This window comes from Oncorhynchus clarkii, chromosome 12 (genome assembly GCF_045791955.1).
Source record: "Oncorhynchus clarkii lewisi isolate Uvic-CL-2024 chromosome 12, UVic_Ocla_1.0, whole genome shotgun sequence".
NCBI lineage: Eukaryota > Metazoa > Chordata > Actinopteri > Salmoniformes > Salmonidae > Oncorhynchus > Oncorhynchus clarkii.
The window spans coordinates 77,496,591-77,513,969 of record NC_092158.1 but is presented as its reverse complement, the minus strand read 5'-3'; the positions used below and the strand labels follow the sequence as shown (position 1 = coordinate 77,513,969).

At 39.4% G+C, this 17,379-nt stretch overlaps 1 protein-coding gene and 1 long non-coding RNA gene across 2 annotated transcripts; one reads left to right on the top strand and one right to left on the bottom strand.

The window, feature by feature from the left end:
• The first annotated feature begins 3,731 nt into the window (after positions 1-3,731).
• LOC139421367 (calponin-1-like) lies at positions 3,732-13,324 on the top strand. Its single transcript, XM_071172191.1, has 7 exons — positions 3,732-4,055; positions 8,786-8,907; positions 9,121-9,187; positions 9,829-9,966; positions 10,109-10,225; positions 10,415-10,561; positions 10,741-13,324. The coding sequence occupies exons 1-7, from the start codon at positions 3,996-3,998 to the stop codon at positions 10,978-10,980; spliced, it is 891 nt and encodes a 296-aa protein (XP_071028292.1). The 5' UTR covers positions 3,732-3,995; the 3' UTR covers positions 10,981-13,324.
• A 409-nt stretch (positions 13,325-13,733) lies between these two features.
• Positions 13,734-15,560, bottom strand: LOC139421368 (uncharacterized). The gene is made up of 4 exons (XR_011635614.1): positions 15,527-15,560; positions 14,304-14,369; positions 14,049-14,119; positions 13,734-13,772 (listed from the first exon to the last, which is right to left on the bottom strand). It is a non-coding gene; the product is annotated as an uncharacterized lncRNA (long non-coding RNA).
• Between the last annotated feature and the right edge of the window lie 1,819 nt (positions 15,561-17,379).

Below are 17,379 nucleotides of genomic sequence, written 5' to 3'. Positions count from 1 at the left end.
TCACCTACACTAGTACACAACATAAATGCACAGACGTCAGTGCTTGTAATGTAGTCTGACTGAATCTGCAAATCTGTTGGTGCTCCTTAGATCACAAATCTGTATGTTTACTGTAAGTGGATAGTGTATTTGAAAACACGGATTCAATCATTTAGGTCTATAAGTATTAGTGAAATCTCCTTTTCCATTTTTACATAGCATCTTTACAGCTTTCAGCAGTTCCATTCAGTAATCAAGCTCCCCATGTCTTTAACCAGCACTATTGAGCAGCATATTGTTACATTAAAGTAACAAATGCAGTATTGGGATGTTTGAGGAGGTATTTGTGCAGTAAGCTTTCCCAGACTTAAAAAAACTACTCTGAAATCAACATTCCAGACTTCTGAGAGGCTATAAAAATAACAGATTTTTTACAAGGTACTTAAAACCCTTGACAATTCAGTGGGGATTTAACATGACTTTTAACCAGTTTATCAAATAGCACTTTGCTATCAGCTACTATACACAAACACTTTATAAATGCACACAGACACTTGGGTATTAATTCACCAAAAAATGTATTAGTCAAGCCCATATTTTGTTTCAACTTTCGGTCCTACTGTACATAGACACCCCAAATTATGATGCTAAGAACCCAGCTTTCTGAATTCTTCTCAGCCTAGGTTGAGGAGGCCTTCTACCATAAATAGCCAGACAGAGTGGATGAGGGTGTGGAGGGGGTAGCTGGAACTTTGGAAATGCCCCTCTTCCATCCAGAACAGCAGTTTTCTGTCTCTCGCTGCTTCTCCATGTTTCTCAACAGGTTCCAGCTACACACGTGCACATTATTTCTTTGCTTTGTCAAATATTATGACTTGCACAATTTGTCTGCCTCTCTTGGATCTCATAGCTCTCCCAAAGCCTCAGTCTTCTCATCTCCCTTTGCCTGAGCTCTGTTTGTAGCCTTAGGTGTCCTTCCTACCAAGGTGTACCCTCTCTAATGGCTCTTTTCTTGTGTTTCTAATTCAGTTTGAATTTAAAGTTGTAAAGTTATCCAAACCTTGTCATCTCAAGACTCCATGCAACACAGTATTTCCAGCATGTTAGCGTTCAAATAAACAGACCATCATAAGAGGTTTCCAATCTGGAGGTGTGGTATGTTCCCTATGCTTCCTCTCACTGTACATGACCCACAACAGACCCACTGCACAGCAAGCATGTAACAGTAATTCATTATCACTTTGAGGGATTCCACTTTCACATCACATTACATCTGGGCTGCTCCAGCCAGTTATGGCCCTTCCTTCTCCCATCATGCCCAAATAAAGTGTCCAAATTCCTCCCGTGTGCCTCTTCTCTCCTTGAGATGTTTATAAGACCCTTGCTTGGTCCCACACTCAGCTACTCTCTCTCTTTGTGCTTGTGCGCTTCTGTATTTCACTGACAGTCTGTTTATGGCCATGTTACACAAGGCTTCACTATAATTTTAGTCTGTCATCACAGTCGCAGCCTCATACCTAAAGTAAGACTTTAAGGTGAGCTTTAAAGGGGCAATCAGTTATTACATCCTTTTTTAGACATAAATGAATGTTTCCATTGATTCTTGAAGAATGTAACTTAAATGCCTCATGAGCTTAATTGTAATGTCTTGCCCCCACCAGAACCCAAAATATAAGCCAGTTTTACTCCAATGTTTGTAAACAAAATCAATGTAAACAAACACTGTATAGCCTCAAAACATGGCTAAAACTATAATGTTGATATCATGGATGGTCAGTCCTTGCATCCATAGGTCTGTCTATGAATTTGAGAGTGATTACATTTCTACAGCTCAATCCCTCAGCTTTTTACCAAAACAGTGGCTATTGTTTTAACTGCTGATTGGCCCTTTATGGTGTATGAGTCCTATCTTCACAAACCAGCTCTATCTAAGCTTTGCTTAGTGTATCTTTTTTCTGGTCATTGTTTGTTAAAGTGTGTACTCAGATTCACAGTGTTCTTCAAACTCTTCATGACTATGTTTTGATATTAAACGTCAACTATTGGGTTATAACGTAGTTGTTAACATTGTTAATGGTGCTCAGTAGTTAGATCAGTAGCCCAGTAAGAGTCTAAGCTTCATAACCTCTTGGTTTATACACTATAGACTATTGTGTGTAAAGATGTCTGCCAAACTCAAACTTCTACTACCACCACAGCTAGCCTATCAGGTTGAAACTCATTTATCGTCAAAAAATGTGTGACCTTTTCCACACAAATGCAGTGCAATTGCAATCGTCTGAGCTGAGGCATTATTACTCTTCTCAACCCAAATCATTTACTTTTATAATGTTGGCAGGTCTGTGATCTTCTAGAAACCATTGTAAAACAGGTATTTCATGCTGGTGTACTGGTGGAAATAGTTCATTTGTCTTTGTCGCAGGCAGAGAAAGTCCACCTGACTTCCACTCTTCTTCATTTGAGAAGCCCTGCAAAAAAACACATTGGTGTCCCAACGATATGCTCCAACGTGTAATTACACTGTAACTGGAATTAGTCATTAATTATCCATCCTTGTCTAGGAAAACTCCATATTAAAAACCACTTGGAATCATGTTAGCTTTGCAGACCGTTTCACTGCTGCTCTACCATACTACTCTTGGCATTTTATCATCAATTTGATTGATTTACAGTAATCCTGCCTGTATTGTTACTGGGTCAGGGTGTTTGAACTCCACTATTCCAGCATTCCCACATAACCCTTTTCCCCATCCTCCATCCCCTCATAGTGCTCTTTCCAGAACCTTCTCTTCATTCCCTGTCTGGTAACACATTACCACCATATGTATGTGAGAGTGAAAGTGGGACAGGACTAATAGCAGTAGGGTGAATCATCATGCTGCTCTCTGGGGAGCAGTGCTGCCTGTTCCCCTTTGACACTCCACAGCCCTCTGGCTTTGCATTCTATTCCCCTGTCATCTGCCTGTGGACGAGCAGAGAAGTGGAGTGAAGCACTTTTTAAAAAGTAGATTGTAGTATTTAGTTCCAAGTTTGTTATGGAAAAACCAAGACAGGAATTGTAAAGCATCAGGGTTGAAAATGGTAGGAAGAATACATATAAAATGTTAATCACTGCGTAAATACATTTGGGATACATTTAATGTATTATTATCAGGATGAATCATATTGCTATTCATACTGAAATAATTTTACATAAGAAAGTGATCAATTAAATATGCTCAAGTGAGAAAGTATCCATTTAGCCTTTTCAATATCTGCTTTCTTAGCCATCCTTGACCATGACCGTAATTAGGGTTACACTGGTCTTGAACCTCTTTGCCCAACAATATAAACCAAGCTTCTTCAGGTTTATGATGGATGGGTCAATACTTTCAGGCCTGACAAATAATTGTGTCATATAGGATCTACATCTACAGTAATGAAACACCTTGCAGCATGTATAAATATTACTTTATAATACTTTGTATAAATATAAAGTTAAATGTGTAATTCAAAACTCTAAAGGTCTGCCTTGACCTGTGATTGTGAGGTAGACCCTCAACGATTTAATAATAGCTATAGGTCTATGAATTTGTGATGTGCTTGATATTTATTTCATTTGGTAATGAAAGTGAAATTGGGATGCAGTAAAATTAGGCAATTGAAAAGGATCCTCCATCCAACATCCAATTCCCCTTAAGGTGGAAAAAGTGACACTGAGCGAGTCAAATGCCATACTAGTGACATCACCCAGAGGAAGAGGCAACGTCGGGATTGGATGGTGGCCCTAGCCAATCGCGCCGCACTCCAGAAATCCACAGATGGGAAGAGTTTAAAAAAGATTGAGAAAAGTGTTGCAAAGTGGTCCACAGCCTCACCAGAGCGAGCAAGAACGTTACAGAATCTGAATCCGCGGGTCTGTCATATCCATTGGAGTCCAGGGAGAAAGAGGACTTTTCTGTGGGTTTTCTGGTGCCAGGATAGAGGGGTGTATTTCACCATTTTTAAATCTCCTCTGTGAATAATCAAAGATAACTATGTCAAAGAATTTCAAAGGTGGACCATCCTTCGGACTTTCTGCTGAGGTCAAAAGTAAGGTATGTATCTCGCATGTCATGTAGCTTTTCTTTTAATTGAAATTAAAATAATGGGGTCTTTGCGTAATTGACATCAGTGGGCCAAGAGAATGCTCGCGCTCAGGAAGGTGCGCACTTGACGCTCGCATATCTTGTCACTACGTGCATCTTCTCAGATGTATTAGTTGTAGGGGAACCAATGGTATATCGAGGGCCAATAATATATTTTTGCTTTCTGTTAGGATATTTTATCGAATAGGCTTTTTGGACTGTCAAATTGGACTGTCAATGGTGATCATAGGTCTAGGGCCTAGGCCTATACTGATAAATGGCAGCCTACCGTTCTTAAAGTTTACTTTATCGTTTAATATGTGAGGGCATCCAAACCAATTGTCTCTGATTCACAACTTCGAACTGGGTCATTTAGATTACAGGTGATATCACCTAACCTGTATGTCACAGAACACAATGACATAATTCCTCCCAGATGAGCCCACAAGGCCTGATTTCAAGGTGTCTCTAGAAGGCTACCAGTATGTATATATTTTTTAAAGGGTCAATCTGTGATCGCTACATTCATTTTGGACTTTTAAATTCATGATACCCATTGATTCTTGAAGAATATGACTTATAAGTCTTTCATGAGCTTAGTTCCTTGTTCTTACCCCATCATCAGAACCCATCAGTGGTTACATTTCTACAGACCCATCCCTAAGCTATTTTACCAAATCAGTGGCGGTTTGTCCGCTTTGTTATTGTTTGAACTGTAGATTGCCCCTTTAAAGTCTAGGCAAGAACTAAATGAGTCATCAACACCAACCAAGAGTCTATGGACCAGCTACTGTAGGCCTACCATGTAGGTAGGACTGTGCTATCAACATCCACTAATGTTTGGGAGAGATTGTATTTTCAGTGACAGTGCAATAACAGTGATGCACGATATGTGTGTGTGTGTGTCATAACTGCTGACAACCCATGTTCAGCTTGGGACACAGCATAACTCTGCCAATGGGATCAAATAACTATCCCAGGATATTCCAGAACTCCCAACTCCATGTCTGTCAATGACAACTGAATTTGCTATCCCTATCATCAACCTTATCGTGTTCGAAGAGCCCTGGTTCCTGCATACATAGTGGTTTCCTGTCCATACTTTTATAGGGGCACTCTTCAAACAAACATTTCCTTATACTTGGCCACCATTGTCATTAGTGCTGTAGTATAGAAATAGGTCATATTCAAACGTGTACCAGTCAGTATATATATATATATGGCATGACATCCGATGATAGCGGATATGCACCAGAGACTGATAGACAGGTACGTCAGCAACCTAAACCTCCTTTTAAGGTGTCCCTGAGCTCTGTCTTACAACCTGAGCAAGTGTCTCTCTGTAAACAATTTACACTCCAGTGAGAAATGACAAAACACTGTTGAGGCAGAGGAGAGACAGACAGAACAAAGCCCTGTGGATTCACTGGAATGTCAACCTTCAACATGATTGTTTGTATCCAGGGGTGAAAGTAAATGTAATGTATTCCCGGGACAGGGACCTTCTGTGTGTGTAGAATTACATATATAGAATCCCTATTCATTTAATAGGATCTCTACAGGCCTAATAGTGAAGATTTGTCCTTTAACTTTTAAAATGCATTAGCCTACCTTTTAATGTGGCATTAACATGACCTGTCATGTGTTTTCATCTGAGTGTCAATCAATGACTTCAAAACGCTAATGTAGGCTACCTGCGCAAGTTAATCAGGGACGTCTGAACAACAGGGGGTGCGGGAATAGTTTTTAAGCTATATTTAGATATTTTTCTGCTTTTTATTTTGTTACATTTGTTAGTCAACTTACAGCTCCTCTTCTGTCATTACTTGATGCTCATCTAGAATACTAGATAAAGCCTTGCTAATGATGGCATAAATCGATAGAATTATCAGTGCAACATCTACAATCTACACTGAACAAAAATATAAATGGGACATGTAAAGTATTGGTCCCATTTTCCATGAGCTGAAATAAAAGATCCCCGAAATGTTCCATATGCACTAAAAGCTTATTTCTCTAAAATGTTGTGCACAAATTTGGTTGCATCCCTGTTAGTGAGCATTTCCCCTTTGCCAGGTGTGGCATATCAAGAAGCTGATTAAACCACATGATCATCACACCTTGTGCTGGGGACAATAAAATGCCACTAGCAGTTTTGTCATATAACACAATGTCACAGATGTCTTGAGGGAGCATGCATTTGGCATGCCGACTACAGGAATGTCTAACAGAGCAGTTGCCAGACAATTTAATATACATTTCTTGACTATAAGCCGCCTACAACGTTGTTTTAGAGAATTTGGCAGTATGTCAAACTGGCCTCACAACCGCAGACCACATGTAACCATGCCAGCCCAGGACCTCCACATCCACCTTCTTCACCTGCATGATCATCTGAGGAGGGGGAGTGGGGGTGCTGAGGAGTATTTCTGTCTGTAATAAAGCACTTTTGTGGGAAAAAAACTCATTCTGATTGGCTTGGCCTGACTCACCAGTGGGTGGACCTGGCTCCCGAGTTGGTGGGCCTATGCCATCCCCGGTGCCCCTACCTAGTCATGTGAATGAATTTATTTCAATTGACTGATTTCTTTTTATGAACTGTAACTCTGTTAAATCTTTGATATTGTTGCATGTTGCGTTTAAATCTTTGTTCCTTATAGGTGACATAGTTAAAGTTTCTCTTTCATTTCTGCTTCTCTCACGGAGTGAAGACGTTTAGGGACCAGGGAGATTTCCAAATGACATCTGTTTGACCGGTTTAAAGGAAATGAAAAGCTGTGAAAACGATCCAACATGTTTCTGATAGTATTTCAGTTCGTCTTGGAAGCATATTTAATGTGGCTGAAAATGAAATACTGTCAGCTTTTATGTAGCTGAAGAAAATTGCACTTTAAGGCTACACAACAGGTCCCTAAAAGCCTCAATCTCATTCTCTCAAGATGCTGAAATAAATCAATTGTATTTCTCCACTCCTGTTCCCGGAGACAAAATTAGCATTTGGTTTATAATTTTACTGCGAGGAACACTTAATTCTGCTGGAGTTAACATTATAATAGGCGACATATGAGGCCTATAGTCAGTGTCCAGATTTTAGTTACTATTCCAACTATTACGCCTCTCCACACTAAAATAATTCCGGCATCCACACAGCAGTGCCTTTTTGATACATGCAAAGATACATCACTTACAAAACACCAAAAAGTGTTCTGAATGACATTCGGTGATTGTCCTTCATTAGGCCTGCACAAGTCTTGTAACCTGAATTGATGTGTATACTGCTGTCCTCGTGCATCTCAGTCTTGGCCACTCATCTCTGCCTTATCAAAACGTCAGTGTTGTAGTTGAACCACACTGCATTTTGGAGCGTATTCCACAAGTTTTCAAGTCCATTCAAGTCCATAATTTTTCATGCGAATGACATGCGGTATGATAAATAGTGTGATAGCCTACAGTTTTCTTTAAATCTGTTTTCATTATTGTGATAGGTTCATGTTTTACCGGTATGACGTAAACCCACTCGTTATTTTGCCAGTACTCCATACTGGACCGTTCCGTCTTACTTTCACCCCTGTTTGTATCAATTTAAACCATTTTATTCCTAATTCCATGACCTACGATGATTTAATTTATATTCTCTCCACTGAGTTCATACATGAAAAACACTGATAGAATCAATGGATAGGTACCAATTTTGGCATCAAAGACTTGTACATTTTTAAATAAATGAACCAGTTCTGATTACATTCCTGACCTCCTGACACAGTTAAATGAAACTCTGACCAAAATACCTTGGCTGGATGCAAGTGCTGTCTGCAGGTCTTGGCATCTCATTATCAGATGTGGTTTGCCTGAGTAGATTGCCTCACTGTAAAAGGACAGATTCCGGAAAACCCAGAGGGAGAGAGGGAGCACAGGGAGGAGTAATAGGGAGAGCTGTTTCTCCCAAGTTTGGTGTGATGGACTGGAAGCTACGCAAACCCTGCTGCTTTGAAATACCTGTTTGTGTTGGCTCCTGGTCTCACAAGCCCTCTCCCAGACTGTGAGTGAGCAGAACATTCAGAAAAGGAGAGAGCGCAGAGCAAGAGGGGGGCTACAGACCCACCATAGAATTTCTGGTATTAGGGGGATGCGTTTGTGCCAATAGGGAGATACAAGGAAGCGGAGAATCAGTGTTTCTCCATGCAGGAATGTCCCCTGGCCATTTTTCATTTTCTTCCTGTTGTTTTTTAACTCTAATCTTCATCTTTAGGTTTTATTACAATGGGTAGGCTTTCAAAGGAAAGTGGAGAGGAATGTTATCCCTCTGTTACAAGATGAGAAAGGAAAAGGGAGGAGGGATAATAGCTCTGATGAATATCATAGTTCAATGACTCTTTTACTATAGTTACAGTTTGTTGTAAGATCATTTGTATTTTTCAGGTAGCCAAGCACCTGTCACAAGATCATTCATCATGCAGAACTGACAGTTACAAGACATTAACCTGAGTGTCTGCAGATGTTAGGATGCAGTCAAATGCAACACATTTGCAGTGCATCCGGAAAGTATTCAGACCCCTTCCCTGCGTTGTTTTCGCTTTGTCATTATGGGTTATTGTGTGTGGCGGAAAAATAATAACTTGATCCATTTTAGAATAGGGCTGAAATGTAACAAAATGTGGAAAATGTGAAAGGGTCTGAAAACTTTCCGAATGCCTCTTCAGTTGGCCCAGAAGTATGACCCCCAGAAGGAGGAGGAGCTGAGGCTGTGGATCCAGGACGTAACAGGCAAGAAGATCGCTGATCCTTTCATGGAGAACCTAAAGGATGGGGTCATCTTGTGCGAGTGAGTGAGCGATACTCTCCTCAGTACTGTGGCCGTGCAGAATGTCATGCAGAACGGCAGAGCATATTGTGTGTCATATCACCATATTACTTTCTGTTGCTTCCAATATCATTCAGTCTCATTAATTTCCCCACTGTTAATGATGACTGGGCCACTCAAAGTCAGAACAGTATTTTGACTGTTGTTCTGTGCTTTCTCTTTCCTTGTGTGTAGACTTATCAACACACTTCAGCCAGGATCTGTGAGAAAGATTAACACTTCCCCTCAAAACTGGCATCAGGTAAGCTTGTTTTGAGACAGAATAAATGTTTCTATATTATTATATAATATCATGCCCATCATGACGTGCAGTAGGCTATAGTTATTATAGATACTTTGCATAGTATTGAGCAGCATAAGCATGCCAAGAGTCAGTAGTTTTTTCCACTCCATACCTTTCATCCACTGAACTCGCTAAAATATGTAACCAGATAGATAGTCTTTTGCTTGGCATAGTGATTATTTATTTACATTCCAAGCTGCAGCTACGTTTTTTAATGAGGCACATCTCCGCGTGTGTCTTCAGCTCTTTTATATGAGACTCAAAAAGAAAACAGCACTTTTAAGTGTTTGTTGAGGCACTTCCAAAGAATCATCCATGACATACAATGTTACTAAGAATCAATGCACTCACATGTGGTCCCTTTGTCAGGAATAAAAGAGAAAAAGATTATCCAACTGGTGAGTAGGGCTTTGAAGAAAACCCCACACAGCTGACCATTCTGAAGTCCTGAGTCTCAAATACAATGACTATTTAAACAAACGTGACAATATCAAAATAACAAATAACTCAGTAACTGGTGTCCTCTTTGTTTGTACTCTTGCTTTTACCTCAGTGGACCATTTTCTCTTGGCTAATTCTTTTTCCTTTTCATTGCCCAGCTGGAAAACATTGGCAATTTTGTCCGAGCCATCACAGTTTATGGTATGAAGCCATACGATTTGTTTGAGGCCAACGACCTGTTTGAGAATACCAACTACACCCAGGTCCAGAGCACGCTCATCACCCTGGCTGGAATTGTGAGTGGAAACCCATAGAGGAATCTCAGTACATTGTACAGTACTGTATGTAGAAAGTATTGTCAGTGGCTTGTAAGAAACCTACTTCTACTTCACGTGAGGATCCATAATGTGTCTTTCTAACCTTCCCCTCTTTCACCAGGCCCAGTCCAAAGGTTTCCACTCCAAGCATGACATGGGAGTGAAGTATGCAACAGCACACCAGCGCCGTTTCGCCCCAGACATGCTGAAGGAAGGGCGCAATGTCATCGGCCTGCAGGTCAGAACAGTCTTTGTATCATATACACCTTATACACTAAGATATCACTGTTATTACAGGTGTAATATAAGTAGTAGTAGCAGCATGTTATAACATACCTTCATTTGTTTTTAGTTTGGCCGATAGGGTTGGTTTAATGGTATTATAGTTCAGGCAAAACCAGTGCGCTACCTTTGCCTGTCTGTCCAGATGGGTACCAACAAACTTGCCAGCCAGAAGGGCATGACATCTTATGGCACGCGGCGTCACCTGTATGACCCGAGGGGGGGAATGGAGAACCCTCTGGACCAGTCCACCATCAGCCTCCAGATGGGCACCAATAAGGGTGCCAACCAGGTGGGGCTGCATTTGATTTCACAAATAGATATTCTCTGGTAGAGATAGAATTGACTAACATTCTGCACATCTTGGGAGTTTTCCCTCTCTCTGCCTATCATGAAAGCAATTAATATGATATAATATATTACACTTTGTAGCCTATATCTAATCCTCCCCTGCTTTTCTTCCTCTCTCAGTCTGGCATGACGGCCCCTGGCACCAGGAGACACATCTATGACAAGAGTCTGGGCTTGGAGGAATGCGACACCTCCACCGTCTCACTGCAGATGGGCACCAACAAGATGGCGTCCCAACAGGGCATGACCACATACGGCCTCCCTCGGCAGGTCTACGACAACAAGTACTGCTCCAACCCTGATGAATTCATCAACAACGGGGAGAGGGCTGAGTTTGACGGTACTGTGTACTATGACTAAAGAGAACAGGATAACCCCAGTCTACTCCTCTCAATAACCCCTCTCCACCAGCAAGACCACCCAAACTGTTATTTACTGTTTTCATTATCCTCATCCCTTGCTGTTTTTTTTGTGATCAACCATTCAAATAATTGTTGTCCTTTGAGGGGATTTATGCCTGGTTCAATCTCTTTGACCTTGTTTTTTAAAATAAATGTAATGTAGTGGCCCACATCCCTCTCTCCCTTTGCAATGGAGATTTTTCTATTCAAATACGGTCAAAATAAATACTAAAAATACTAATAATGTCAAGAGACCCATTCCTTAATCAATCATTTTTTATTGATAGATATTTTATAGTTTATAAAGTTTAAGTTTATAGTTTAAGCTTAAACATTGAGAATACAGGAAAAAGTTCATTGAATGGAAAGAAGTGACCGACATGTTGCTGTTAACCTTTAACCCCTGAGGAACAGGAGTCCGCTCTGGGATTCAATCCCTCTGGATGACTCGAGGCCCAGAGAATCAGACTGAGTCTTCCAGGACACCGGGGCATGGACTAGAAGCTTTGATCAGATGTATTCCTTATGACTTTGCCTGTGTATGTACCTCTGCGCTGTGCTGACATCCCCTGCTCTAGCTCACAGGACTGCCAACCAGCCATTTTATACCACAGATGGAATGTTTTTTCTAGTATTCTTTAAATCATTAGAAGATCAGTAGTAGGGTTCTCAAACCTGATACTTGAATTAATGTGAGCCCCTAAAGGCATTGTGAAAAGCCAATAGATTTGAATATTTGTAGTATTATAAGCAGTATTCAACACGTCTCGCATACTTCATTAGTGGTAAACAATGCAGATGAAATTTTAGCTATTGTGTCAGCTATGTTAATGTGGATGTCACATAGGCCAGTTTGCATGAGACAAGTTATAATCCCTCTATAGTTTCCATGTCACACAGCTTTAATATATTGCTGCGCTATTTGCACTTTGCATCACCTTGTTGAATATGTACATGGATAGAATTGTTTATGACTAGAAGAAATGAGGATAAGTCAGGTCATTGAGAGCCATAACATCTGCACACTGTTATACACGAGATAACGGTCTAATTAACGTCCACTTAGTCATAGCTCAAAACAGCAGACCCTGTATCACTAACTACTACATGATATGGGGTACCCACCGCAGATCTTGAATGTAATGTGATTTTGAGCACTGCAAGATGTGACAGTCATTCTGTGGATTCATTAAGTAATCACCTTGTACCAGCAGTCGCAAATTAATAGCATTAGTCTGCAACATATTTATGCTCGGGATAATGTAGCCTAACACAGCTGCTAATGGTTTAAACATTAAACTGTGCATGTTTGACCAAACCTTTGAAAAGCAGGCTTGTTTGCTTGCTAAGAGGTTTGTTCAAGATCAGACACTTCCTGTGTTGCACCTGGAACGTTCCACAGATCACACATTGGTTATACCTTGTCCATAGATTGCTTACAGGAAGGAAAACATTTTTTTTTACATTTGGGTGAACTATCCCTTTAAGTTACATTTGAAAGGTCTTGATATCCGTTACTGGGTGGTATTGTGATGTTTTTAAATAGGAGGTATTGGAGATAACGCTACATAAAATAGAGTCCCTCCTGAGGTTCTGACCTCTGGAAATTATAGTGATGATTTGTCAAACTTTTGAAGGCTTAATACTTTAAAAGGAACGTTGTTTGATGCTGAGCTCATAATCTGAAGGCCATATTGAATTTTTCCCCTCTACATCAGTGTGCCATCTAGTGTTTTGAAATCCCTTTAACATTTGGAGAAAAAAAAAACTATATTCCACAGATTTAAGGTAAAAGTCATATGTACCACAAGAGGTGTCTTTTATTAAAGCACCTAACTTATTCTGTATCGTCACATGTCCAATAGCTGTATACGAAGTCAGTTGTGCATGAAGAAAATATTTTTAGTTTAGAATGAGAGCCAACAGCGCCTAGCTAAAATACAATTGGCAATATTACCCTCTGGTCTAAAAATGTGTGTCAATGTAGTTCAGACTATCAATTGTTCAGTATTCTGAAAATCTTGTATTTATTTGGCTTTCACTTACAATGAAATTAGCTGCAATACAATGAATCACATCAAAATTACAATTATTTAATTTGGGTTGTGAGTGCAAAACTTGCCACCAGGCCATATCAGATGAATTTTCATTCATATTTGTTCTAGATATTTTAACCATTTCAGCGGTATGTGACAGATGCAGTTAGGTGTGAATTACATTGATGTGTTTATTGATCAAGTCATTCCCGTACAAAAAAAACATAATTGAAATAAAAATCATGACATCAAACAAAAAACTACAGAATCACCCCTTTTAAATGTTTACAAATGTAACCTACTTGCTCCATTAAAGGGGGACATATCCACCAATAGGCTTACCTGTAAAACATAACAAATGATGAGGTGGTTTGAAACTTAGTGGGATTCTCAAAGATCAGGACCATTGGGACATTTCATTGCCCTACCCACATCCCACCCTGCCACAGAGAGGGAAGACAGGAAGTGTATCTTTCTTCATATCAAATCCATTAGTGTGTAGACACTGAAGATTTCACAGATGTGTTATCTGTCTTTGTTTGTTCTCCACAATCACTACTTGACAAGGCCCTGGCCCAGCCAGAGATATGTGACCCATCATAGGGAATGAGGGGTGAGGTCAGACAGGAATAGAGTCAGGGGGACCATTGCTACTGATTGGCTGCTTCGCAAGCATCTATCCAATCACTGTAAACATCCACTGGTTCTGAAAGATCTGGGGACAAATGTCAAGGAAAAGTTAATCTGGGAGGTACAGTTGTAAAGACATTGCTTTTTATTTATATATATCAGAGACAGAGTTCATCATATGGACAGTAGAGCAAATTGGAGCACAGGGATGACAGACAAGTTTCCCATATATATATATATATATATATATATATATATATATATATATATATATTTTTTACAAATGTACAAGCCAATATGTAAGCTATATGGTGTGTAGATAAGTGAATATAGTGATCCAATCAAAGAATCAAAAGGATACAAGTAATGGGAGTCTGGAATTCTTCCAAGCAGACGGTGCACGATATTATCCCTGTGTTTCGAGTGCGTTCCCTGAAAAAATAAAATAAAATGTGCATTTGGATAGGGTGTCAGGATATGTATCAACATGTAATCAGTGATCATATTTTACAGCGAGACCATATACTGTTCAACACAACCAAGTGAACGTACATTTTGACATCACAGGACTTCTCGTGGTTACAAAAGGGACAGGTGAATTGGGTGTCCAAGTTACCCGTCAGTTTCTTTTTGGGAGGTGGCTTCCTCTTTGACTTTCGGCGTCCCATTCTCGATGTATAACCTGTAAAATACAATAGCTACATTTTTCGGAGTTTACAAAACAAGTTCTGTTGACGGTCAAATTCAATAAATAATTATGTCAATCGTGTTAGCTAGCATATATTATAGCTAGTGTATGGTGCTGATATTCATTTGATTTTGGGCAGTCATGCTGCGTTCATCTCGTAATTTTGAAAAATACTACATGAAAAACTGGGAACAACGAATGTGTGGGTTCCATGTGCTTTGAACTCGTTCAGAATGCTGATTGCCGGTTAATGGCAAACAAGCTGTGTCAACCATGAACGGAAAAGTACAGCTTTCACACTCATATACATATTAGTGTTATAATAACACTTTTATAAATCATTTTTTTGTTGTTGAATTGAACTGCTGAAATTGCTGTTATCGAGATATTGGCCTTAGTAGTTGATGTCAGAGACAGAGTTCATCATATGGGCAGTAGAGCAAATTGGAGCACAGGGATGACAGACAAGTTTCCCATTAGTAATTACGAGTTGGAGGTGCGTTAATTTATTTTCCCCAGCCCTTTGCCCCTATTTGCAAATGTACGAGATGTTATAACTGCATCAATATTCTGCCGCTATAGACCATCTGCTAGTACGCATGTGCGAGCTAATACGTCACGCTTGTGTAAACAAACATATTTTTACCGTATTTTCCACATAAATTCAAACTATATTTTATTTCCGATAATTTAGTCAGATGTCGATGATTAACGTTACTTTTCTCTTGTTGGGGCCATGTTCACACTACACAATAGTGTAGTAGCTAAATTCCCCGCCATCGCGCATGGACTTTTTTTTTTATAGCTTGCAGCTATAAAAATAGGAGCTCAACAATACTGCCTTTTATACAAAACGTCCTGAAAATTCTACAAGTCCATTTCCAACAATATTGTTAATTGCATGAACAGTATATTTTGGGATGATTTCTGAAGAGGCAGCTAGATAGTAATAGCTAATAACGTTAGAGCGCGAGGAAAACAAAGTTAGCTTGTGTTAGCTAACTAACGCTGGATTTGTAATATGCTAGCTATGCACAATTTTTTTGAAATAGGAGAATCACGCATGTAATTTAAAATCGTGATGGATGTATAATTTAGTTGTTTGCATGTTAGCCATATAATAAAACCCGCTGGATTAAGCATTTTCTTACCAGATAAGTGACCCAAATAATGACGCTAACAAATAGAAATTGTATCCGGAAATTATTCTGAACTCTTTCATCTGATTGGAAGATTAAGGCGCTTTTTAGGGTTGTCATTGGTCAAACAAATTATCAACCCGCCTCTCAGAATTTATAAACCTCTTTGATACAATCCCAAAATAATTACAATATATACATTGATTATGCAGTCTACCACAGGAGGCTGCTGAGGGGAGGACGGCTCATAATAATGGCTGGAATGGAATAAATTGAAGGGTATCAAAAAACATGGAAATAATGTATTAATGAGTTTGATTACCATATCATTTATTATGTTCCAGCCATTACTATGAACCTGTCTTCCTCAATGAAGGTGCCACCAACCTCCTGTGTTTAATAGTCTACAGTACATAAATATTGATGGGAAAAAAACAGCCTTTTACCTGAATTATTGATAAAGAAATGTGTTGAATGCACAAAGCTCAAACAGAAAATAATTGTCAGTGTAGAACACATTTTATTTTATTTGGCAGTGAGACAAGGTAGGGCAAAAGGTAGATTGAGGATTCCAGCTATGAACTTTATTTCCTTCTGCAACAGAGACAAAATGAAGAATTCACTTCTAATGTGGTTACCCTTATAACATATTCATCAATTTAAGTGTGCTTATTAATTAGATGATAACAAGAATTACTGTTGTCAGTAATAGATGAGAAACAGCAAAGAATGTTATTTGTGTGCTTTCATTTACCTGGCAGACACATTGATTTCCAGTTTGATCTTTGGTGTCATTCCTTTGGCATGTTCCACTTTGCCTGAATCTGAACCGGCTGGCATAACCCTCTGTCCTATTTGTTCAGTTCGGCCTAGTATGCGATGCAAGAGACCATGCACACAGCAATGAAAACTGATCTCAGCAAACAGAAAAATACACTTTGTATTTCAATGCATTTCAATGATCTTTTGTAGATCAACAGAAAGCTAATTACCAGATATCTTACCCGTTTTATTGGGAGCCTTGCCTTTCGATATTGTTATAGTTTGAAGCTTATTCTGTAACTCAGAAACATCTGACCTAGGGGAGAACACTTGTTATAAGGATGCATCATCATAATTACTTTAGTAATAGCAGTCTGTCAGATTGCTTGCCATGCTTGTCTACTCTAACCTCACCCCAGAACTTTCACCTTAAATTTCACCTGAGCATGTCCTGAGGCCTCTGCAGTTTGAGTATGTCGTCCTTCATCTGATAGCTGTCAATCATCCTCTCCAAGCACTGAAAATTGAGACAGATAGATACATATTCCAGATATATATTCCAGAACATGTCACATAACATGAGATAAGCTTCAGCAGTCCAAATCATTATAACCCATGTACAGTTCAGAAGATTGTTTCAAGTGTAAAGTTTGTATTGTTTGTTTGATGAGTGAAATCATTCAGGTCAAAGTGATTTGGGGGAAAGAAATGTGAGCTCTGAGCTCTTATAATATTTGCAGTATTTCTCTGTCAATCTGCGCATAGTTTCGTCTCTTAGTTTTTCTAAAAAGGAAAGGAAAACTTTAGTAAGGTTTATAAAAAGCCTCCATTAGAGCAACATCATGGAAGGGGGTCTTGTTCTGAAAAACATCAAATCAAACTTGCTAAGCAGGCCATGAAAGTTGTGGACTTCCTCCCTTAGCTCAACAATCTGCTCCCACACGACTGAAGAAACAGACAACATACACAGAAAAATATGGAGAGGGAATTACATGTTATTATTGCATTATCCCACTGAGCTAAAGTCTACTTATCATCATGCAAGTGTAGTTCACCAAAGTATCCCCACCACACCACACTTCAGACTGCCTTATCCAGATCTA